Source organism: Atractosteus spatula, chromosome 12 (assembly GCF_055471065.1).
Source record: "Atractosteus spatula isolate fAtrSpa1 chromosome 12, fAtrSpa1.hap1, whole genome shotgun sequence".
Classification (NCBI taxonomy): domain Eukaryota; kingdom Metazoa; phylum Chordata; class Actinopteri; order Semionotiformes; family Lepisosteidae; genus Atractosteus; species Atractosteus spatula.
Window position 1 is genome coordinate 44,850,834 of NC_142717.1, and position 25,589 is coordinate 44,876,422.

The following is a 25,589-nucleotide window of genomic DNA, read 5'->3' on the forward strand; positions in this document are numbered from 1 at the left end:
AGGAGACCAAAACAACCTGACAATTTAATGTTGTTGAACCACAAAATCTCCATATCATCATTGCCTGGATCCAGTGATGCCAGGAGAGCAGGTGTGGAGATTCCCAAAGCGGAGCCATCGTCATCGTCTTTTTAGCTCCAGCCAGACCAGCATCAGCGATCAGTTTCTGCATCAGCAAGAGGCCGAGACTGGAGTTTTCATTCAGTAGGAGCATGAGCTGAGGGCAAGGAGCATTAGAGTAGTGCACAAAGAGGAGGAAACCATTTTCTTAAATAATCCTATAGCTGGACACTCCCAAATGTGTACAAACGTGGACAGAAAGGGTACAGAAGGGACCAGGGGGAATGATGGGGTCTGTGAGGGGTTTGGATCACTGTCTCAAGAAGTGCTTCATTCATTCTCACTGCAGGCTGGAGAATTTGATATGAGCATGCTTCCATTTTCAGATTAATTTAGAAATGTGACTATGTGGTCTATCCCACTACACTGTGGAGGAGAAAGGAATTGTAGAACTAAAAAATCCCAGCAGGGCAGCGCATTCGTTTATATTACAGAGTCGCAAACCTGAACAGAACGGGAGAAGTGAGTCTATCTGCTCAGGTCAGTGTCTACCATTTAAATATTTTGCTAAATTTGTTTATTCTGATGGTTATTAAGGAAGAGGTCATTTCACTTTAGAGTGTCTGGAGTGTTTGTCTAGCAACACAGTTGGAAGTGGGCCGGTTTTCGTCAATGCAGAATTTAAAGGTAGTTCTGAAGACCTGGACCAACTAATTCTACACCCTGATAGCACTCCAGAACCTTCATAAATAGCTAGCAGGTGAGGCAACTGCTGAAAACAAGAGTGAAAAACAAGACTTAGTATTGTTAACAGAAACGGGAGAGGAAATAATAGATTGACAGCAGTATTGAGCTAGAAGTACCAAGGACAAGGCAAACAACAGAGGTTAAAGTGGACATCCCTGATTAGAGACCCTAGAACCTGCAAAATGAAAATAATGTGCCCATATAAGGATGCCCTTGAATAAAGCCTGTCTGATCATGAGCTTATCTACTCATGTACTGTAAACCTCCAGCTGGCATGAAAGCACCTTAGCATGCAGCTTGGTATCCGAGCCAATGAGTGACATGGGTCGATAGGGTGCTCAAAGAGCGTGACCTTGTCTGATTTTCAACAACAAGGATGAAACGGCCTCCGAAAGGCAGCTTTTTGAATGGCAGCATGTGTAAAGATGAAGCAAAAGAGGACCTAACTGGAGCCACAGTCAGGTAAGATTCAGGAGGGATGCCGAGAGTGCCGGGTGACTGGTCCTTTGCCGTGTTCTGATTAGGGCAGTCAGAGACGTGGGCGTCTCCAGTACTGCCCTGCTAAATCTGCAGGAGAGAAACATGGTAAATGAAGAGATTGGAAAAACCTCATAAAGCTGCAGACACGGCTCTTGGTCCTTGAGTGAGGAACTTGACCCCAGTTGCTCCAGTCCACCTAGGTGTGTTGGTGGGAGATTAGCACTTTGGGGGGCAAATCCCTGCTATGGGCTAATGTCCCTTCCAGAATGGGAGTCACCTGCTCCCCACTTAACACTACAGAACCACGATGGGATCCTGACCTTTGTGTTTAGGTACTTTGCCTTTGCTTAGAAGTCATTTAGTGGATATCATAAAACAGACACAAACACGTTAGGCCTGTGTGAGATTGTAACAAACCAGTGGGTTTTTAAATTGCTATAACTCAAAATTAAAATGCTAGAACACAAAATGTTCATTGTTTTTAGACATTTTGTTTTTCCATTTGGCAATGCCAATTCTTCTGAGCATTTAAGAAAATTTAACAATACAGACCCAGCTATCTGAAACATTCAGATCTTCTATTTTAAAAAAAAATTGCGTCTATTTTAAAATTTTTATATTATAACCTTTAATTTTCCTTCCTTTTGCCATTTTTTTAGTAGCAGTCAAATGGGGGAAAAAAAACATAAAAGCATAAAATTAATCTTGCTCAAACAAAGTGCCTCCTACAAAATCATGAATCATCATACCAGGGTGAGCATAGTAATATCCTGCTAGTAAGAACTCAAAGGGCATCCATTTGCTGCAAACAGCAGTTTGAATATGAAATCATTTCTTTTCTTTTTTAGAGTGGATTTTTGTGTGTGTTATCTTGACACTCACAGTATATAGCAGAACCACACTTTATTTGTGAAAATATGCAATTTTCATGCCTTTTTCCAATTAGCATTACGTTTGTTAGACCAAAAAGGTCTTTAAAGGCATTCAGCTATTTGGTATCTTGCTAAATTAAAATGTTGTTTTCATTATGTATTGCATGAATGCACAATCTAATAACCTTTATCTGCATTCCCAGCAAAACCTTTTGGAATCACCCCTGAACAAGGATAAAAAAATCTGCTAACTCCTGTTTGTCTCAGGAAAGAAAATAATTTTTTCACTGGATTTCCACCTACACAATGACTATGCAACCACAGATGTCATTGTGGATTTAATGGTGTATCATCTTGGCAGCAGGGTGTACACAATATATCCACATATAGCCATGATGCAATTAAAAGCATTTGCTTTAAGGTCTTATGGTCCTGCCATCAAGATGATTGTCATTTAATACCGAGCTTTCATATGTTTCCACTGAGCTTCTGGGCTCCATGGTAACGACTACACCTGGGAATACTCTAATCAGATGCAAAAAGAGCTTGTACTGTCCAGGGAGCAGTAAGACACGAAAAGGAAATTCCTTTGTATATAAGGCAACCCTTGTACTGAAGGCACACAAACTATCAGCAGCTACATCTATCCTTTGTGTTCTTTTCTGATTGAATACCATGCCTGTTGCTTGTTCTTCTCGTATTTGCTGGTTCCCCTTCGATCATTTTCCAGGACTGTTCCTCCTGAAAAGACGTGGAGGGGTCATTATCGTGACACCACGCCTTTCTGTCTCAGGAAAACAGTGGAGATACCTCTGCTGCACCTCCCAGCGTTGTGTCCTGTCGTGCTTTTGGGGTGTCCTCTCTGACGCCACCTTTGCTTGGTTAGTTAGTGTGCGTTGCAAGTAGGTCTCAAAAAAAAGGTAAAAAGAAAAGAAAATAGTTGTTAACATGCGAGTACAATCTCAAGAGAAAAGGAGAGGGTTCTGTCCTGTCCTTTAAGTTAGTTTTTGGCATCATCACATCCTCTTGAGTTTTCATAGCCTGTGTTACTTGTATGTCCCATCTTAGAGGGATTCACATTAACGTGAGGATCTTAAGAGATGTACAGTAGCTGGAAAAGTCTTAGCCAAGCAGAAACCTGTTCTGTTCCGGTAGTGTCAGACCGATCCCTTGGGACATGACATCTGAAAATAGACAAGGCGGGTGAGTTGTCTTCTTTTAAAGCTGGTGGCATGTTAAAGGTAGTGCAGTAAAGCCCAGGGTCCCAGGTTTGATTCTGGCTTTGTAGACTTGTCTGTGTGGAGCGTGCATATTCTCCTTGTGTTTGTGTGAATGTTTGCCAAGTGTTCTGCTTTCCTCCCACCTCCCAAAGACTCACAGCTGACTCTCCTGACAGTTTAAAACTCTTCCCCTGGGGTTCATGTGATCTCCCATGAAGAGCAGTGTTTCTTCCATCACTTACTGGCCATGAGCAGAGTGGATATACCTGTACAGTAGCACCTTTCACAGGGCATGGGGTCAGACAAATACAGAAGATTAAAGGAATTCTGATATTAGTTGACTTTGTTTTGTGTGTTTTTTTCCTTTTGTACCCAGAGCCACAGATCAGTATATAGGCCTTCATACAAAGAAAAATGACTGGTTGCTAATTCAAGCTTAGGAAACTTGAGGCTTGTTTTCCTGATGACTCAAGCTTGCGTTGGCACTATTAATTTCTCTTTCTAGTTATGGGAGCTATTTTGCTATTATCTTTGGGGAATAACTTGGGAAGGAAATAAGGCTGTGATTCACTGTTCCATTGTCTATCTGCTGTTCCATTGTTGCGGCACCTTGAGTTTAGAGAACAAGTCCACACACCTGGAGTGGACTGAGGCGTATCAACAAAAATGGCAAGCACTTATTGATTTGACTGAGGACTAGAACTGTAGTGGGGGACATTCTGAATAACCAGGCTGATGTGCACATCAGAGTCCTATAAGTGACCACTCCAGATAAGCCAAAGGCGCCAACTGAGGTGCAACTCAGAGCAAGAGGAAATACCACACCTTTATAATTACCTGAGTGGAGCACTGAAGACCCCATTACAACACGGCACAGTGAAAAGGACTTGACGTTGTATAATAATGAACTGTCCCATTGAAGTGATCGGTTTGATCGGTGTTTGTAAAAGACTGGTTGCAACATCCAGAAGAAAATACTAGTGCCATTCTCTGGCCAAGAGCATAAAGGGTAGGTGACCAGCAATACCTGTGACATAATTAGAATAAAACGAAGAGTGATAAAAAAGAGTGAAATGTGAGCCAGAATGCCCAAGTGGAAGCAGTGGAGAGGTGCACTTACAGCTGAGAACAGGTGGGGTTATGGGAGTATGGAGAACTCATGTCGTCATAGCTATAACCTGTTTTTTTAAGAATCCATGGGATGAGATTCAATTAGATCAAACATCTAATTAATCAGATCAATTACCTACGAAAAACAAATGGACTAGGTGGGCCAGATTGCTTGCTCTTCTTGTCCCACTTCTTATGTTTCTAGGAGAGCTGAAGAAAAAAAAGGATAAGACGTTGCGTTTGCAAAACAGACTATGAGCGTTCTTCATTTTCTTCCATGGTTTGAAGGATTTCTAATCAGCTTGACTGAGCACTCCAATCCTTACTCCACACAGGGAGAGTGAGGACCTGCACGTACCTGTGTTTTTTTAACTGGAGAGGGTGTGAGGGTGTGAGAGCAGGTCACAGGTCACAGGTCACAGGTCAGGGAGAGCACATAGTCCTGGCTATGCAATATTTAATGTCCGTTTTTAAAGATGCCTTTTGAAAGGAGCCACCTGGCTCCACGGAGCCTTAAAGGCGACTCAGCACTCGTTGTAGGAGCCCTACTGCACAGCAAGATCACAAGCACCAGTCCAGCTAAACGGGCTGCTGTTGAGCAGTAAGCCGAGGTGCCCTCGCTCACTCCTGCGGGACTTGGCCAATGAAACAGTCCTGCCAAGGGAATGTTGCTCACAGCGGGTTATTGATACGTCCGACGTTCACTCTGTCATCATCTAGACTTTAGGGACCAGCATTCGTTCTGAACAAGCACCTTCGCTGTGAAACCACCTGGGAGCTCTAACTTGGCTTTGATTGCACCTCACGTCTTGGCGGTTTTTCCACATCTGGCCCCTGGTGTGGTTTGTGAAAGTTAAAAGCAGAAGAGGAAGATCGCGTATAGATCTCAGTGCAATAGGCCAGTCTGCAATGTTCTAAAGATACATGCAATGCAATTCTAACGTGGAACAAAATCCAACTTAGAACATTATAACTGGGTATTACCAGATTAGTCACTTTATTTGTTTAGTTAAAGCTGTGTAAATTTAGTCTGACTGTTTCGTACTTGTGCCAGTATTGCAAGCAGGCCAGAATAACATAGAATTTAGGAATATGTGCCAGATTTTGCCTGTGCAAAATCTTACACAGGCATATGTACATGTAATCAATCCTGGGTTTCACAATCTAAGAACACCTGACTGTACATCCTTATAATCTGTTTATAGAGTCATTTGTGCTTGCTGGCTGTTTAAGTGTTGCTGTGTTGCTGGAATACAGTTAATGTTTCAGCACTGCTTGTACAGCGGGATCTAATATTCCTTATCTTCCCCACAAACTTTTTGTTTGTTTTGGGGGGGGTGGGGGAATACTGTATGGGATGGACAAAATGGGTTCTGGTACCTTTCCCGAGGTCTTTAATGTACAACACTATGAAATTCTTAATGGTGATTTACAGTATAGCAGTGACATTTTCCAATTTCCTTTGCTGGTCGTTACTGCTATTGTGCCCCTATCAAGAAGTGTTGGAGCACTAATGAGCACTAATGAGCACTAATGAGCACTAATGGCAAACCTGACAGTACCAGGAGTACTCTGAAGAATGGCAAGAAATTAGTGTGTTTAAAAGTATAGACCTCTGTGAGCTTGTGCTTTAACCCAGGGCTTCAGGAACACAATTGGGTGACCAAGGCCTGTGGCACAGTGTGGCTTACATGCCAAGTCGCGTAGCTGTTATTAAAAATGGAGACTTAACTCCTCCTAGTTCATGCTGTAATATAATACATGTATAAAGCCTGACCCAATCCCTTAAGTTAGCAAGGCTTGGATGAGCCTTCTATATATAGACGTAGCCAGCGGCTGGGAACAGTGCATGCTGAAAACGATATTTACCTCTCTCACGGTATCAAGCAGGAACTCGTAGCGGGTGAGTGCCTTTGTGGTCAGTTAAGAGTCATAAAGGGAGTGTTGTGATTTATAGCAGAGCTCCGTATCAAACTGACGTGGAGCTTGAGGAAAGCCTTAGAATCTGTATTAATATTCGGAAGAAACATTGACCACCATTTACTGCCTCTTGAGATTTTCTCAAGTCTTTTCTGGACCAAACTTCACTAAAATACAACTGGAAATTATTGTACTGAGATTAGGTAATGTACTTGGTTAATTAATATACTGGTATCACACACCTTCACAAAGAAACATTTGAAATGGGGAAAAATACATGTTGTGGATCAGGGTAACTATAATTGAAAACCACTGTAGAAAAGACGTCAGTTATAACTGTATCCATACAGCTGGTTAACAGATATGACATGTCTGTAACTGCTCTAGGAGATTTTCATGTGTTTGCATGGATACTTGATCCCATTATTAAACGGAATGCTAAGAACAACAATGCTAACAGGTTTTGTTTAAAATTCGTATTTTCTGATTGGCTCAAAAATATGTTTCTAGTAAAACAGTCATCCAAGGCTTTAACTGTTACAGCGGCGGTCCCTGTCAAGTTAAATCGATTGTGCTCTCGGGCAGTTGCACTGGTTTTATTATTCAGCTGGCTCCGGCTCACATGTTCACCATGTGTCTGGGTGTTTCTGTGCTGAACTTTTCGGTGCCTTCTGTGTTTTGCAGGAAGTTTATGAATAAGCAGCAGAAGCCAGTGCTAACAGGCCAGAGGTTCAAAACCAGGAAAAGGGGTAAGACAGAATCTGGGAGATCATAGGACAAGACAACTGCCGGCACTCTTCGTTAGACTGCCTCACTAGTTTTTGCTTTATTTGTCTTCACTTTAAGTAATTCTTTTTTTATCTGTCAGAGTTACCTTGATATTTAAAAAGCTTCTTGATATTTAGATAGTAAAACAAAGAGCAAATTTGTTGGAAAACCATTTTCATACATCATAGTTTAACTCAATTTTTCTTCATTTGCAATTACTGTATATGCTGGTTAAACAGAAAGTACAGCAAACTGTGTGTGTGTGTTTTTACACTGCAAGAGCGTTGCTGTTTAGCAGGTCACATTTATAAAACGTGTTCTCCGTGACTTCAATACTAAGAATTATGGCAGACAGGTACGGTAGGTTCAAGCAGTAATTGGCACACATCACTAAATTTCTCATGTCTTGAGGATGATGAGCGTTAATAATAAGGCCAGTGCTATTTTTTTATTGTAGTCAACCAATTTTTAGCCTTATCTTTGTTGTATTGAATATTTATATGTCTGGACTCACACCATTAAAGCATACTGACTTATTATGATTATGTCCTGTGCCCTTCACTGGTAGTCAGTGCTAATTTCATTGTAATAAGTGGATATTGTTTGAAATGATCAGACATTTCCACCGTTTTAGTTTAGTTAGATTAAACTGAGAGTTTCTGCTTTATAGCTACCGAGGAAACTGGATACCACAAACCCTAGCATACCCAACCTATTTCCAAATACAAATAAATGCATACTCAATAGTCAATAACAGGAGATGCATCTTAAAATGTCAGTGTGTGTGGACTCTGCTGAACTTGTGGTTTTGTTTTTTCCAGATGAAAAAGAGAAGTTTGAGCCTACCGTGTTTAGAGATACAATCATTCAGGGGCTCAATGAAGCTGGGAGTGACCTGGATGCTGTAGCCAAGTTTCTGGATGTTACAGGGTCAAGACTAGATTATCGTCGCTATGCAGACACCCTCTTCGATATCCTCATTGCTGGGAGCATGCTTGGTAAGTGTGGTGAAAAGCAGATACTGTACAAGTTTGGATCGGTCTATTCACTAGGTATGATGAAGTAAGTAGCTCTTCTAGTTGGACTAATTCACAATAGTTCATCTTGGTACACCTGGTAATCAACCTTACACGTGGCAGATATGCTGCATCTATTACGCAGTCTGGCACAATGAATGATCTACAAGGAGCAAGGGGGCTGTTAAGTACAAGTTTAGGAATTTGACTTGCTTTTGATGGCTTGCTTCAGTGAAATGTAGTCAGAATATTGTGTTGAATTTCATGTGCCCAGTTTATTTTGAATGAATACAAGTATTTGCTTGGTGTTTGCAATTTAAAATGATCAATCATACCATTGTTTTTATTGTTTAGAAAAACAAGAAGCATATTTCTTGTTGGAGCGCTGAGAAATTCAGATAGCAGATTCTGTTGGATTTCCTCATCCACATTGTGTGGTTCTGAGTAGGATACATACTCCCATTACTAATCCCTTATGCTAAGGTTAGGGGTTTCACATAGATTAAGTGGCAAAACGTTTTGAGGCAACTTCAGTTTGAGAGATAACAATGTCCCAGTAACTTATGTACTCTAAGTGTATTGCAAAATATGTTTTTTTTACTTGAGCCATCATTTAAAATTAAAAACATTTGTTGGCCTCTCACTTTACACGGTGAAGGAAGGGATAGTTAAGACCAAGAAAGGAGAATAAACAGATATGTATTTCATCGCTTCTGTAATAGCGTGCCTGTCTGAAAGTCTGCATTAAATTCAAAGTATTGTATTATCTCTCATTGTATATTGTTTTTCTGCACTGCACTACCACAGCATATTTGAGCAGTGGGATTAGATAGGAACGAAAATAACTTTAATGTTGGAGTGTTTTAGGACATGGAGTCTTTTCTCATGTAACATAACTAAGTAACTCAGTTTGTTGTGAAACATGTTATTAAAATTATGCCTTCAAGATAGGTTTCCACCCTAAGTGTTTTCATTAAACTTCAAGTCAGACTTCCCTAAATCTCTTGACTAACCACAGAGTAACTTACCAGAAGGGAGCAGATCTCCCTGCTGTGAATGAGTTAATTCTCTTGGGGCATCGTCTCCTGGGCAGTCTCTGTAAATTCCATTAACGCTAAATGACTTAGTGTAAACCTATGTAAAGAATTTGAACTGAATTGATCTTGCCTTTTAGACGAAAATGCTATCCGGAGTGGCTCTTGTACACAGTATATCACCTAGACATACATGTACACACCCCATCAAAATGTTTACTGCAGAAGACATCCGCTGGAATTCTGCATAGTGTGACTGTAATATGTGCTGACTGCTTGTCAAATACTAACGGATCAGCAGATCTTTTTGTAATAACAATCCTTATAAAAGTACGGTGAAGCAGTCCATAGCCCTCTGCTGTGTTAAACTGTCTCAGTGCACAGTACTATGAAGTCCCTAACCTTGCTATACTGCTGCATCAAAAGCTCTGTCCATGCCATCTCTGCTGTGGCTCTGAAGAGGAAGCTAGCCCAGGTTATTATGCCCACGCAAAAAGTATCCTGTGAGGCCAGGCAGATCAGTGCCTTTTTAATCCATTACTGTAGCACAGAAACAATGGCATGAAAAGAGTTTGGTAGTGAGCCAGCTACCTACATGGGAGACCATTAAAGTGTGATGTGTTAGATAAAGGCTGAAAATTAATTTAGGCATAATCCATCAGCATTGTAGTATGAAACGCTACCTCTGTTTTTCAGTATCATATTAACAGTATCATATTAAATCCTGTTTTTTCCCCCAACAAAATATATATTTTTGTATCCATCTGCTTTTTCCTCATTTACATTTGTTTGCTGGAATCGCATAATTCTGAACAGTTTTTGCTTCTCTATTTTGTTATACCTGCATGAATCTGGGATTAATATGTCACTTTGATTTGTCAACAGCAGAATTGTTTACACTGTAGTTCTACAATCAATAATCAGACGAGAGGAATTACCAACAGATTAATAAACACCTGACTGGATCTTATTTGATCACTTTTGTATAATTTTTGTATGTCAAGTTTATAAGTATCCCCTTTTTTGTCACAAGTTCAGTTCAGAGCCCAGTTTTAGCGTCAGCCGAGCACAGAGTGGTTTTGTTAAAACAATGTGGGAAAGCACGGTGTGGCAGTTTGTTATGAAGGGCCTTTACCCAAAAAAAAAACAACTATTTTCTTCATAACAGAAATTGTCATGTAAATACAAAGACTGATCAATGAGTGACAGCCGTTGTTGTGCATTAGGCAACATGGAGTGCTTTCCCATCTGCCCTCTCGCGGTTCAGAATGTGTGCTACAGCCTGCATTCCAAGGAGTGTTTCTGTCGTTACAAGCCTGAGAGACATAAAAGCCATCATCATTATTGACCAGGCTGTCCAGACTCACTGTCTGGCTGTAGATTAAAAAACAGGGAAAGGTTTGTATTGGAGAAATGCAAAGAGCGACTTTGTTTGCTCTGTCCATTGTCTACTCCTTTTTAAATGTCCATTTACCCTTTCTGACTTAGGGACTTAGGGGCATTGGCTAGTATCTGCTCAATCATTTTTCTGCCTCTGAAGTCTTTGGGGGGAAAAGTAAGCATACGTAAGAAATAGACTTATTTAACTGTATAGTACAAAAATATTTCTAATGAATTCAGCTCTTATTTTTTATCAGTTTACTTTAAGGCAGCATGGTGGCTCAGTCGGTACATTTCTGCCTCTTCTGAGGCCTTGGGTTCAATTCCTACTGTCTGTGTGGAGTTTGCATGTTCTCCCCATGTTCTTGTGGGCTTCCTTTTGTTGCTCCAGTGTTTTCCCACAGTCCGAACACATACTGGTGGGTTAATGGGCCTCTGGGGAAACTGGCCCTGGTGTGTGCGTGTTTGTGTCTGTGTCTGCACTGCGATGGACTGGCGTCCCATCCAGGATGTATCCTGCCTTGTGGCTGTTGCCTGCTGGGCTAGGCTCTGGCTCTCCCGTGGCCCTGGATTGGATAAAGCGGTTCGAAAATGGCGGGATGGTTTAGTGTGGCAGGCCAGCTGCAGTGAGGGTGGTATTTTCAGCTGACCTGTCACTGGAGACTGTTAGGAACTCTATTATCGGTATAGTCACACAGAAAGTGCATTATTATTCTCGTTTATTCATTGCTGGAGGGCTAAGAGGGATGTAAAGGGACTTGCAGTGGTAGTTGATTATTGAACGTGTATTTTAGCACAGGTCTTGGTTTTCATGGATGAGCTTGCTGAATAGAGACTCCTTTTGCACTCGATCCTGCTGTCCACCGCGAGATTCGTGTTCTCTGGCCTCACAAGCCACCTGTTTACAGGGAGGTGATCTTCCAGCACATCTTCTCCTCTATTTCGCTGGGTCTTCAAGACCCATTGCCTCGTTGAAAACCCCGGCTGGAAAATCGACATTTTCCCAGCAGCTCCATTTCCTGTTCCCTGCCAGCGTGTGGATGAGTGGGTAATTAGGCGAGTTGTGCGAGTTATAAATAGATTGTATACGGAGCATATACAATCTGTTAGTAAAAGGATGCACCATATGAAGTGCAAATTTCATTCCATGAGCCCTGTTTCCCTGCGGGGCCGTGTAGTACGTCTGTCGTCAGTGTACTGCACCCTGCTTCACAGCAGCTACAGCTCCATTTACTGTGGCTTTCCCACACACGCAGCATTATACATTTGGCAGGCTTAGCAGTTTACAAGCGCGTGGAGTCCCTGGGATGTTTTTCTCTTTCTGTTCTGATGCTTATTAACCACTTTGATCGGGACCTTTTGTGCATCGCTCCCTGTAGAGCCCGGAGTTCCTTACCGATTGACTGTCCTCCCGACGGTTATTGAAATGTAAATAAATAAAAAAAAACAGCTTTGACCTTTTATGTGTTATTTTGTTTTTTTCAGTTCACAGTGTTCATTGAACTCGTGTCAGTTTGAATCATTCAGTTCTGGCCCGGCGAGAAGAAGCAGATGAGCATGGCTCTGAGTCGCTTTTCGCTGATTGGGTTCTTGACCAAGAGCAGCTCTGCAAACCACATTGTTGTTTGACACAAGACAGTAAGACCATGTGACGGGTCTGGACAAGAGAGACCCACCGAGGGTGTTTGTCATTTTGTTTGGGTGCATAATTTGAATGCTTGTAAACCAGGGGAGTTGCCGTTGTACTGGAGGGGGCAGTGTGTGGCCCCTGCGTTCAAACCCAGCTTCTTCCTCCCCACAGCCCCCGGAGGGACGCGTATGGACGACGGGGACAGGAGCAAGGTGACCGAGCACTGCGTGTTCGCTGCCGCCGAGAGTCACACCGCGGTGCGCGGCTACGCTCAGGTGAGGCGAGGGAGCGGGGGCACTTCACAAAGCCGTTAGACCTGCTAATGCCCCCCAATCCCCCTCAATAATGACCTTGTAACAGGAGCTCCATCATTTCCACATAATCCCTGAAGGATTACAGCCCAAGGATAGCGCTGGCCGCAGCTCACAAGCTCCTGGAACGTGACGGGCAGAAAGACCCGGAGCTTTCCTTACGGCCTGCTGTCTTGTTGTTGCCACCCTCCAGACTCCGATGGAATGCATTTCTGATCATCGTGCGGTATTCAAATAAATCCACACTGAATAATTTAGGACCTTTGTTTTTAAAGTACAAAAAAGGAAGAAATTAATATGCATGGATAAACGGGGTAAAATTAATGAACACTTAATTTACCCAGTTGCTTTATTTGACCATTTTCCTTGAGTTCAGGTCGCAGTTTTGAATTTCTGTAATGTACACTGTTTCCAGTAAAGGCAGAACGGAGATCTCCGTTGGAACCTGGTGTGAAGTGTTTCTGAACCACAGTGCAAAAGTAGTCACCTTGTCCGACACTCCAATAATGAGCATCCATAGTGAGCAAAGACTCACTTTCTAAGCTCTTTATTCAGTACAGGGTCGCGGGGGAGGCCAGCAAGGCAGGACACACCCTGGGAGGGACGCCAGTCCATCACAGACACACAGACACGCACTTACACCAGGGCCAGTTTTCCCAGAAGCCAGTTAACCTACGAGCATGTCTGCATTGTGGGAGCACCTGGTGGAAAAGCAAAGAGAACATGCAAACTCCCCACACACAGACAGCACCCCAGGAATTGATCCCAGAGCCCTGGTGCTGTGAGGCAGCAATGCTCACCACTGCGCCACCCTGCCACTCCTAGACTCAGATCCAGTGATTGAATTCCACCTAGTTGTTTAGACCTAAAATGGGAAAATATTGGAATCCAAGGACTCGGTGATCTATCTAGCCAGTTGAGTAATTGTTGCTATTTGTTCCAAGGTTCTCTTGTTGTTATTTGTTTTAAGAAGCCTGTGTATCGGCTTCAACGGCATTGCTGGGGTGCTTGTCCCAGCCTCCCACAGCCCTTTACATAAATAAGTGCCTCCCCTGGGTTGACTTTGTCAGTGCCTTTGACCATTGTGAGTACTTCTGTCAGATCCCCTTGCCGTCTTTTCTGTTTCATAATAAAAGGGTGAATTTGTTTCAGCCTGCCAGTTCCTTGAAGTCCTGAATTGTCCTACACTGACAGGCTGGAAGAACTAAACTATTTTAGTCTTGAACAAGAGAAGACTATGATCGATGATCGGTGTTCTGTGATCTACTGATCCCAGTATTCATCGGATACAGTATATAAATATTATATTTATTCCACCTCATTTATAAGATCAGGGTGAAACTCATTTTGTCCTGAGCTTAGTCCTCCTAAAGTGTAACAGAACAGATCGCTTTACTGCTGCTGCCCGATACACACAGTGTGCGGAAGAGACACTTTCAAATTATCCTGTTTGTTAAGAAATTAAAATTGGATTGGAACAAAAGGACACAGCAGTTGTGCTGTTATCAGGAGCTTTGCAGAAGGAGCCATGAGAGTGATGTGGTCGAGTCCCGAGCCGGTTGTCTAAAATGAAGTTGAACCCAAAATGATCACTGGGGTGGCCATTGTCAGCAGTCTGTTGTTGGTCAGCCCTATAAGATGCTGTGCCAGGACTGGACTCTCCTGTGGCCAATCTGAGATACAGTAGCAGCCAGTGGAGGAGACTAGGCTGTGCTCAGTCCTGTAAGCTACAGCTCCACAGAGATCAACTGCAAGAAACGATCAGATGATATAACCGAGATTATCCCTGATTCTGCATCGCTTGTGTGAAAAACGGCCATTGACTGCTCCAATTTTTAATGATTCCAGAGTAGAAAATCTGGTGCACCTATTAAAATCAGCATTATTCTGGTTTAAATCAACACTTCACAAAACTAAAATTTTTTACACATTACACTCACATGGAAGAGGATTCGTTTCTAGGTATTCGTACTTTTTTTAGTTTTGAAGCGCATTTTATTATTTAAAATAAAAAAATATGTACTTTGCATTGAAAGTGGTGGATTTCAAAATGGCTTTAGGCAAGAAGTCCTGGAAATGACATGCACACAGCTGAAATAATTTGATCCTTACTCTTTCATTTATTAAATTGCAGAATATTGATGTACTCTGTTTGACTGCCAGTGTCGAATCACGTCTTTGAAAAATGTGTAAAATTGATACATGCTGAAATAATGTTAATTACATCCTTCTTATGTCGGCTTGTCAATAGCCATTAATGCTAATGTTTTCTTTTCTCCAGGTCTTCAATAAGCTAATCAGGAGATACAAATACCTAGAAAAAGCATTTGAAGAAGAAATCAAAAAGGTACTGATGCTGGCGACACCCCACACTTACTGACTGACACATTTTCAAAGATTCGAGGTTACATTTTATTTTCATCAGTGAATGTGGAAGCAGCTCCAGTAAATCGCACATTAATTACATCTATTATGACGCAGAATCACTACATTGTTGTCAGGGTCCTTTACTCTTGTGATCTCTTTTCTATCGTGCGTGTTTAGTGTGAGCTGACTGACGTTAGTACGCACGCCCACTAGTCCTAGTGTTGCTCATGAAAGCCATGTACTTAATTATTATTTTACGCATTCTGAAAGCCAAAGTGATGTGATGATCATTAATTATTTATTTTAATGAATAGATATTATAAAACATCATTAGTCTGGGAGTATCTGAAAAGTATGTGGCGCTCTTTATGAGCATATATTGCAGAGGTATTCTGAAGTACAAATGTACAATCCAGTAATGAAAGGTAGGTCCCAAAACACCAGATATCAAAGGTAGGCTTTTTAATAAATGATTAAAGGAGAGGATTGATTCTGCTTGTCTGTTGCTTGTCTACGAGGAGAAAATCTAGGATCTGAGGAGCACAGCAACATAATGCTTTAGCCTACAAATTTAAGGTCTTGTTTGTTTTGGAAAAGCTGAACTTAAAAAAATCACCCTTTCTGGTCTTGCTAGAGGATGGAAGACTAAGTGGGAGACTTTTAAAATCCACCCAGAACTTTACCAGGTCAATGAAGGCAGTCCTTACGGGGGTGAATATAGCCCTAAGACTGAGTGCCCGCGAGAAGTCTGAGTGAGGACTAAAATGCTCCTCTTGTAACGGCACCGACTCGGGTCAAAATCCCTCTTCTTTTCCCGACCAGCTGCTCCTGTTCTTGAAAGCCTTCAATGAGTCCGAACAAACCAGACTGGCAGCGCTTACAGGGATCCTCCTGGCACACGGAACCCTTCCTGCTACCATTCTGACCAGCCTCTTCAGTGACAACCTTGTCAAAGAAGGTAGGAATCATCTGCTGCCGTCTGTATTCTGAGGTGGCTCTTGTCTTCACTTCTCCTGAGTCCTTGACCACTGTTTTCTGTTGACCAGCGAGCTTGTAGGTGTGACACTGTCTGTGCTGACTGTGAGCCTTTATTGTTTTTGTATTTAAGGGGTCATTTTAAGGAGTTTCAACAATTGCACAATAAGACTTATTGTAGGCACCGCTGAAGAATACTCCACGGTGAAAACATTGTGTTGTTCTTTCTTTTTGCTTTTCAGCACAGAAATAACCCATTCTTGTTTCTTTAGAAGAGCAAAAATAATGAGTTTCAACTTTGCAGGGTGCAAAACGACAGCTTCATCCGTGCTTGACCTTGAGAGTTCAAATGTGTTTGTGTCTGAACGTTAACGTTAAAATTGATTTTTAATTAATTAAAAGGAAGTAATTAATGTTAATTTAAGCAGCAAGTTTCAGGATTATTTTGTTTATTTGTTTATTTTGGGCAGGTCGTAGTTTTAGTCCAGTCTTTAATGGTGTCGTTCCACTGTATAGATGCAGAAAGTCTATGGCCAGCAAAAAGCCTACAGAAGATGCAGTGTTTAGACCTTGTTATGGGTGAGTGTGTTGAAGTTTCAGGGCCCATGTGTGGATCTGGAATGAGCACAACACCTTACAATTGTTCTGGCTGTCTTTCAAGAGCCAAACCTTTGGTTGAAGAAGGGATTCACATCAGAAATGTTTTTTTTCCCTGTGTCTTAAGGTGTGTTCGTTATTGCGATGCACCATGAGCAAAAAGTAGCACCTTAAATACTTTTCCTCCCAAATTTCAATTTGCAGGAATCTCTGCTTCCTTCGCTGTGAAGTTATTTAAAGCCTGGATGGCGGAGAAGGATGCCAATGCAGTTACCTCAGCTTTAAGAAAAGCCAACTTGGATAAAAAGCTACTGGTATGAGCTGTGTTATATTATTTGTCCGATTATTAACAGCAGTGGTTCTAGGTACAGTGCCTTGTGTAGTTACACTTCTTCTTCCAGGGTGATGGTTCTGTATTGTAATGTTACACTCTAAATATGAATTTTATTTTGCATTAAATACTACTGATGGATGAACTGCTCCATGTGAGTTCTTAGTGCTCCACTGTGGGCACTTTGCATTTTAATTGACAATCAAACACAGTATATTTGTGAATTTAAAAAATACAGGTCAATGTCTGTGACAAAACTACTACTAATAATTTTCAAATAAAATAAGTAGTAATTTACTAGTATGCATCATTCTTTTATTTTGCACACTATACATTTAGATTCATTTATTTAACAAGCGTTTCATATTACAATTCGGGTCACTGTAGATACCCTCAGATGCAGAACTGAGTGAAAGAACAAATTCTTTTACCTTCCATCATGCACTTTCACTTTTCTAAACAAACTCGGTGCAGAGCCTACGTTTTGTTGTGAATCTGCGTTTTTTAATTTTTAATTGTCCCAAAACACCAGATATCAAATAATCCTTTATTTAGACAGATAGGCCTGTTAATCGTAAGAGGAGGTCGGCCTTCTCTTCAGGCTTGTGTGGTTCCTGGTAACTAAGTCATCTGAGGATCCTACCCAGCCGTTGTGCCAAGGTGTCAGCTTCAATGTAATGGTCTGGTGGCTTGTTCCAGACTCCCAGCTGTAATACTGAAGATGCTTCAGGTTGGACAGAGTGACCACCAAGTCACTGAATACATAATTTCTTGTAGCCCTTCACATAACATCCAATATGGTGATTTGTCAACTATCGAGACCCCTGAAGTGGCTCTACAGGTTTGCTCACCTGTAGATACTTGTGATACTTGCAGGGGATTGTGCACGCCAGCTGAAACTTCAAGTGCTTAGAAACCTCATGTATTGGGGAAACGGTATCAGGCAGCATCACATAATGTCATTGCACCCCCTAGTGGTGCAATCTCATCATACTGGGAGCACCTTATATTGTACATGAATAAGAATTAATAATAATAATAATTGCTTACACTTATATAGCGCTTTTCTGGACACTCCACTCAAAGCACTTTACAGGTAATGGGGACTCCCCTCCACCACCACCAATGTGCAGCATCCACCTGGATGATGCGACGGCAGCCATAGTGCGCCAGAACGCTCACCACACATCAGCTATCAGTGGAGAGGAGAGCAGAGTAATGAAGCCAATTCATAGATGGGGATTATTAGGAGGCTATGATTGGTAAGGGCCAATGGGAAATTTGGCCAGGACGTCGGGGTTACACCCCTACTCTTTTCGAGAAACGCCCTGGGATTTTTAATGACCACAGAGAGTCAGGACCTCAGTTTTACGTCTCATCCGAAGGATGGAGTCTGTTTACAGTATAGTGTCCCCATCACTATACTGGGGCATTAGGACCCACATGGACTGCAGGGTGAGCCCCCCTGCTGGCCCCACTAACACCTCTTCCAGCAGCAACCTTAGTTTTTCCCAGGAGGTCTCCCATCCAGAAACTGACCAGGCTCACACCTGCTGAGCCTCAGTGGGTTAATGTGGGAATGTATGTGTTAGTATTTGGGAGGCATACTTAAAGGTGTAAGAAAGTTCCTTTTTTTCAGGCGGGCACACCCCTTATGCTGTAATTTGTAATTTTCAAACTATATCTCATAACCATACAGTATAACTTTTTGTTCTGCCAAAAACCCTAAAATGTTAAGTGAAATTTTATTGTTACAGTATACACTGAATATAGGGGGTTTAAGAAAAAAAAGAAAATACAGCAGGATAAACAATAATTAAATTTACATAATACCCCCAGCTATCAAATATGTAAAAGATATACCTGAGCAGTTGGAATAATTTTGAGGCACCTGAGTTCTTTTTTTTCTGGCACAGCTCTGGTGGAACAGTAATAGCTGAAGTTGTATTGAGTTGTATTTGGGATAGACAAATGTTTATTAGCAATGAAAATAACACAAACAAAACAACACACAGCACAACATACGACAGGTTACCCCATTTAAAAACCACTGCATCTCAGAGGCTCAGGTTCTGTCTTCCCTAAAAACACAGACTGCTAGCCCTGTAATCAGAAATCCTATATAATGCCTAACTGGACTACAAGAGAAATACATTGTGTCCTAATTACTCCAGAATATGACCCAGAACTAAATCTCTCTTCATATAAATCCTGATGCCAAAATTGAATGGAAATCTATCTCCTGATTCTAAGAAATTTCCCATTGGCCTTTACCAATCATGGCCTCCTAATAACCTCTCTGTTGTGTGCGTGGTGAGCGTACTGGTGCACTCTGACTGCCGTTGCATTATCCAGGTGGGGCTGCACACTGCTGGTGTAAAGTTCTTTGCCTGGAGTGCCCAGAAAAGTGCTTTATAAGTGTAAGAAATTATTATTATTATCATATTAAGATAGCATCACCCCTAGGAGAGAACGTCTTTGGGCTGAGGGTTCCACAGGTAAGGAAATCAGAGTTTTAAAAGTAAAGGGCAACAAGCTCTCTTAAACAAGGATCAAATCACTTAGCTAGAGTCTGGTCTTCAGGATTGATCAGACCAAGGTCCTCTCACCCTTGCACAGTTCTTGCACAAGTCTCTCACTCTTTCTCTTACTTACTGTCTCTCTGTTCCTCTTTCATTTGTCATTTTCTCCATCTTTGTCTCTCTCTCTCTCTGCTTCTATTTGATGCTGTGTTTCTGGATTGACGATGACTGTAATGACTTAACAAGGAGTTAATTAACTAGAGTAGACCAGTAGGACCCCTTGGATCATCTGTGCTTTACTGGCCTAGCTGCTGGATAAACAACCTCATTGTTTTCTGAATTCTGAGAACTGCAAATGTTAATACCTCTCCTGCCCTAACTATATCATTAGTTCTCAAAGTGTGCCAGATGTTCCGTAAGGCTTCTGCCTTTCTTACTCATAGTTATTTCAGATGATGAAATGAAAATTAGATGTTTATGCTGGTATGCTCTCTTCTTTGGTTTGCCCTGTTCATATTGTATTTTTATTTTATCAAGGTGATTGGTCATTCTTTATCTCGTCTTTAGGAACTGTTCCCAGCCAACAAGCAGAATGTTGAGCACTTTACAAAATACTTCAATGATGAAGGTTTAAAAGAGCTCTCTGATTTCCTGCGTGTACAGCAGTCTCTGGGGACCAGAAAGGAGCTGCAGAAGGACTTGCAGGAGCGTCTCTCTCAGGAATGTCCCATCAGGGAGGTGAGACACATGGACTAACTCGGCAGCCTCATAACTAAAACTAGTAGGGGGGAGATTCTCCTGGGAAGTAGTGTTTTGCAGAAAAAACCTGGATTGTTTCACAGAAGACTACATAAGCTACCAAGTAATGACTTTTCAAGCTATCCTCCATTCAATAAACAAAAAAATCTGTAAGATTTATTATCTTGTGGCAAAAGGTTTTGTTGACCCCTTAAAACATTAGTTCTCACTAGTTATGTTAATGAAGAATATGTTTTGATGTACAAACAGTTGCTACCTGCATGGCGCTGTGATATATTGCTAATCTCATAAGTTCGTTTTTTTGGCAGCCAAAAATGCAAAAACCTCAGTGCAGTGGTGCTTTTCTACCAGCACGACACTCCTTAAACTGTTTTTGCAGATGGTTCTGTACCTTAAAGAGGAGATGAAGAAGAACGAGCTGCAGGAGCAGGCTGTCATAGGTCTCCTGTGGACCTGTGTAATGAATGCCGTGGAGTGGAATAAGAAAGAGGAGCTGGTTACAGAACAGGCACTGAAACACTTGAAGGTAAATGTAAAAAGAAGGCATTTTTCAAGAAGTGGTATCTCACAGGGGAATTCTGCATAATCCCTTGTCTGTATAGACTGCATTCCACTGTGCTATAACTTGGGTGGCATATGCATTGTAAAGAATGACGTCTGTATACTTACATTATTTATATTCAACCTTACTTTGTTGGTGCTGATAACTCCAGTTCAGGTTAGCTACTGGTATTATTATTTTTGCATAATGAATGTGGTCCTAGAAGCCCTTTAAATGAATGTAAAGACTGAATAAAAGCATTCATTGATTTACCAACTAATCATGAATTGGCTTTCCTGGTACACCTGTTGCAGTCATTTTTTTGCTGACTGTTGAAACTTAATGGTTAGATGTGGCTAGCACAGGAAACTTTAAGGTTAGCAATGAGACAGTCCAGGAATGCTTTTTTAAAAATAATCATATACTTTGAACAAAGCAGGAATGTGTTTTTTATTTTGTTTTTAAAGTCATAGTTTTATTGGTTTTGAGTTAAACAGTGAAGCTAAATACAGTAACAGATGCAGCCATTCATTTTGGAGGACATGCTGGAAAAGCTCCAGTAACACAACTTAGTTAAAAACATGGTTTTGTTTTCCCAGCACTATGCTCCATTGCTTGCTGTCTTCAGTACCCAAGGCCAGTCAGAGCTCATTCTGCTCCAGAAGATTCAGGAGTACTGCTATGATAACATACAGTTTATGAAGTCCTTCCATAAGATTGTGGTCCTTTTTTACAAAGGTGAGGGTTCTCCTGGTTCCTTTAAAACTGATATGAGTGACTCTGTGTCTAAGAACAAGAAGAACATCTTGGCACAAAAAGGGTTACGGGAGCACAGAGCCATGTTGTTGAAATGGATCTCCTTTGGCCATTCAAGGAATGGGCAGACGTGGGGTCGTATGTAGAAAGGTCACTCCTTCCCAACTAACATCATCTTTGTCTGCTTTTCAGGTGCACCTGAAAGTGTTAAACACTATTGCACATGTTCTCCATGCTCATTGCTCATTGATACTATAAAAGTCTTAAATATTCCTCAGTTGGTAGGCTGCCCTTTTAATAAGAGAACCTGTTTAGTATCTTTACACTGTAAATAACAACTTTGTACAGTTTTGCATACTGAGGATGCACATACAGTTTTGCTTGGAGATTTAAATTTCCAATAAAAATGGAGATAATCAGTTGAGATCCATCTAGAGAAAAGTAGTGTGATTTGTAATTCTACACAGGAATCCAGTTCTGCATTCAAGATTTGCCAGTAGGATAAGAACATGGGTACAAAGGAGAGGAGGCTATTCTGCTCATCTGACTCACTTAGAAGTTAGTAACCAGTGGAGCCGAGGTTCTCATCTAGCTGTTCCTTCAGGGAAGCCAGTGTATCGGCTTCAGTAACATGGCTGTGGAGCTTGTTCCACACTCCCAGTTGCAACACTGAAGATGCTTCTTGTAGTACAGGGGCCCTGCCAAGCCACTGAAGGCATCATTGATCGTACGTCTTCGCATACCATCACATTTGGAGATTTTCAGTGCAGGTTTACTCACTGCAGTGTCGATACTTCTGAAAAGCCACCGCCTGCGGGGCTTCCTGCAGGATGACTGCAAGCTTCAAGTGCTTAGAAAGCTCATGCGGAGGGGAAGGAAGTCAGAATTCAGTTCTTTGGGCTGAACGCCTTTCGGATTAATGAAAAAACCCGAATCGGGTCCTCTCAAGAGTTTTCACTTTACAAAACCAAAAGGGTTCAGTGGGTTTAAAAACGCTTTATACTTTGAGTTTCCAGCTTGTGGAATCACCTAATAAACTGGATTGTAAAAAAATCACATTGGCAGAGTGTTCAGATGAAGTGCTTAAAATGTTGACGTCCTCCATGTTGACCATATTCTGTGGCCAATGCAGTTGTCCAGCGGAGGCTGTGAGAATTTAAAATTTTATCTGCTGCCCCGTTAAATACAATAAGATAAAAATCGTCCCGCTTGGGGGGAAAAGCTAATACATGCTCTTTATCACAGCCGATGTCCTGAGTGAGGAAGCCATTCTGAAGTGGTACAAAGACGCTCATGCTTCCAAAGGCAAAAGTGTCTTTCTGGAGCAAATGAAGAAATTTGTGGAATGGCTCCAAAATGCTGAAGAAGGTAATGTATTTCATTTTGTTTCGTAGACTACGAGGTAACAGCAAAAAGATAACCACAGACAGGAGATCACCATGTCAATGAGAGAGTCTGAAATGACACCAGCGGGCCATCATCACTGATACCTAGGCACTATTCAAACATTTAAGCCAGCAGCCATGTCACCCTGCAGCTCACAGCTGGCAGCCCACTGAAGCTCAGCAGGTGTGAGCCTGGTCAGTACCTTGTGGGAAAGCTAAGGTTGCTGCTGGAAGAGGTGTTAGTGGGGCCAGTAGGGGGCGCTCACCCTGTGGTCTGTGTGGGTCCTAATGCCCCAGTATGGTGATGGGGACACTATACTGTAAAAAGACACCGTCCTTTGGATCGGATTTGACGTAAAACAAACTCTCTGTGGTCATTAAAAATCCCAGGGTGTGTCTCGGAAAGAGTAGGGGTGTTACCGCGGCGTACTGGCCACATTTCCTATTGGCCTTTACCAATCATGGCCTCCTAATAATCCAATCTCTGAACTGGCTTCATCACTCTGCTCTCCTCACTGAGAGCTGATGTGTGGGGAGCGAACTGGTGCACTTTGGCTGCCGTCACATCATCCAGGTGGGGCTGCACCCTGGTGGTGGAGGAGGGGAGTCCCCTTTACCTGCGAAGCGCTTTGAGTGGAGTGTCCAGAAAAGCGCTATATAAGTGTAAGGAATTGTTATTGAGAAACATCTCCAATGTGAAATGTATGCAGCTATGCGTCACTGAGCCGCTGTAAGGTTCCAGCCTCCTGGAGCAGCAGCAGCTGGTCGTTTTGTGCTTGATTACAGCAGGTTACCTGCACGCTTCACAGTATTCCGGGCTTCCATCTTCACATCACACCGTGAACTCGGAGCCTTTCTCTGTGCGCAGTAAAATGGCTGACTGTTCAGACTGCAGAGACAGTCAGTCCTCTCCGTGGTGTGGTGGCACTGTAGGCAGCTGCTTGGTGGTAGATGCACCACAGGCTGCACCTCTTCCAGTTGCTCACTTTACTGCATGTCTGGGTTTGTCAAAACATTTCGGTCACCTCCTTGTTATTTATTTTTTTTAGTTTTGGATCATGCCGGGCTTCCGAGAAGTATAAATGGTCCATTTTATTTATAGTATTGACAGAGCAGCTCCAGCAGATGGGGGGGTTTGGTGCTGCTGTGGACAGTAAACTCAGAGTTATTTTTCTTTCCTCGTGACCGCTGACAGTTCTGTTTTCAGGACAGGCCCGTACATGACTCAGCAGAGTGTTTTATTCTTGGTTGCAAGATTGCAGAATTCTAGAACAAGATCTACACATGTTCTCAAACTGGATGGTCACATGAAAAAACACTCCCTAGGACAACTCACACACAAGAAAAAGGTTTTAAAAAGATTTTTCCTAAATACAAAATTTCCCCAAAATACTTGCTCATTGCCAAGTATTATGGTTTTTTTTTCAGTGCCTTCTCAGTTTGAAAATGGACTCAGTAGTGTATTAATATGGGTTTTAAATGGTATGATAAGTGTTCTGCATTTTCAGTGTTTATTTTTCATCCCTTCAAACTTGCTGGTATCTCAGCCAGACCCTGCAAATGCAATCTCGGCAGCCCCTCCTGCAGAGTTTACAGGTGACCCTGATCACCAATCCAAGACCAATCCTGTATTCAGAGGGCAATATGTTCTCTATGGGAATATGTCCTGCTAAACAGGAATCTAGTAGTATCTGTGTTTTGCTAAATTGGGATACAGAGAGACAATAACTTTTCATTGCATTATAAAAGGAGGTAGGATACTGTGAAGTAAATGCTGAAAAATAGTGATGTTATACTGGATTATGTGAATACCTTCATTCCTTTTACTGTACTGTACATAAGTAAGCATTTGGAGATGTAGCATTTTGTATTATGTTGAAATTGAAGTATTCATATTTAACAACATTTATTGCACTTTAGAGTCCTTATTGTACTAATTGATAAAGGAGGGTGATTATTTTTGTCTTCAGAGTATGTTCTGCTACATTATGGGAATTTTGAAGTTGCTTGCTTTGCAGCTGTCTGTCTCACAGTGATTCCTGTAACATTTATTTCTGTTTAAAATTCCTTTTCAGAATCCGAATCTGAAGGTGAGGACTAGCCCAGAAATCGAGAAGATTTAATGCTGAGCAGAATGCTTTCAAAGGCCAGTCGCTGCAGAAATGGCTTCATTGTATTTATTGAAGAGTGTGTAGGCTAGTCTTTTCCTTTGAATTGCAGATATTACTGTGTACTTAAAGCCCAGTGCACCAGAGATCTTCTGTGGGCTTGTATGACTTGGGCAGTGTGTTCTACATTAGAAGCAAAGAAGACGGTAATCGACGAGACATTAAAGAATCCTGAAATGGCATAATCATGGACTCCTTTTACTTACACTCTTCAGGAACTGTAAGAACACCACAGTGTCTGTCTTAGTTGTTTTTTTTCCTTATTCAGATGAGTAATTATTCAGATTACTTGTGTATGTTGACAATGGGTATTTTTGAATAAATGGGTTTTGTTTGTTAACCCTCCTTGTTTTAAAACACTGTTCTGTTCCAGTGGTTATTTGTTGTTTTCTTATTTAACTGCAAAGAGGCGATAACACTTCACTGCAGTTTCCTGTTTTTTTTGGTGATCCAGGAATATGTCTTGCTAAACAGGACATATTCCTACAAATGTAAAATGTTCACTGGCCTCTTAATATTATTCATATTCAGAGATTAGTGGACTTCAATTCCTAACGTATATTTTAAACACAGTTTAACACATTCTGTTCCCAAGTCTTCATTTGATCCCTTCGTAATTTGTATTCTTGATTTCCACATC

General features: G+C 41.6%; 1 protein-coding gene across 3 annotated transcripts in view; it reads left to right on the plus strand.

Moving 5' to 3' along the window:
• The window catches only part of bzw2 (basic leucine zipper and W2 domains 2), a 30,573-nt gene extending 5,284 nt beyond the window's left edge, over positions 1 to 25,289 (plus strand). The window contains exons 1-12 of one of the 3 annotated variants that reach the window (XM_088929695.1): positions 6,285 to 6,392; positions 7,094 to 7,158; positions 7,999 to 8,175; positions 12,409 to 12,512; positions 14,830 to 14,895; positions 15,738 to 15,873; positions 16,692 to 16,801; positions 19,908 to 20,078; positions 20,479 to 20,625; positions 21,240 to 21,378; positions 22,642 to 22,764; positions 24,857 to 25,289. In XM_088929695.1, coding sequence (XP_088785821.1) covers positions 7,101 to 7,158; positions 7,999 to 8,175; positions 12,409 to 12,512; positions 14,830 to 14,895; positions 15,738 to 15,873; positions 16,692 to 16,801; positions 19,908 to 20,078; positions 20,479 to 20,625; positions 21,240 to 21,378; positions 22,642 to 22,764; positions 24,857 to 24,882 — 1,257 coding nt within the window. In that variant the 5' untranslated portion in view covers positions 6,285 to 6,392; positions 7,094 to 7,100 and the 3' untranslated portion in view covers positions 24,883 to 25,289. Of the gene's footprint in view, positions 1 to 6,284; positions 6,393 to 6,442; positions 6,613 to 7,093; positions 7,159 to 7,998; positions 8,176 to 12,408; positions 12,513 to 14,829; positions 14,896 to 15,737; positions 15,874 to 16,691; positions 16,802 to 19,907; positions 20,079 to 20,478; positions 20,626 to 21,239; positions 21,379 to 22,641; positions 22,765 to 24,856 lie in introns of those variants that run through there. The other 2 variants (XM_088929696.1, XM_088929694.1) reach the window with 2 other exon arrangements.
• Positions 25,290 to 25,589: the final 300 nt, after the last annotated feature.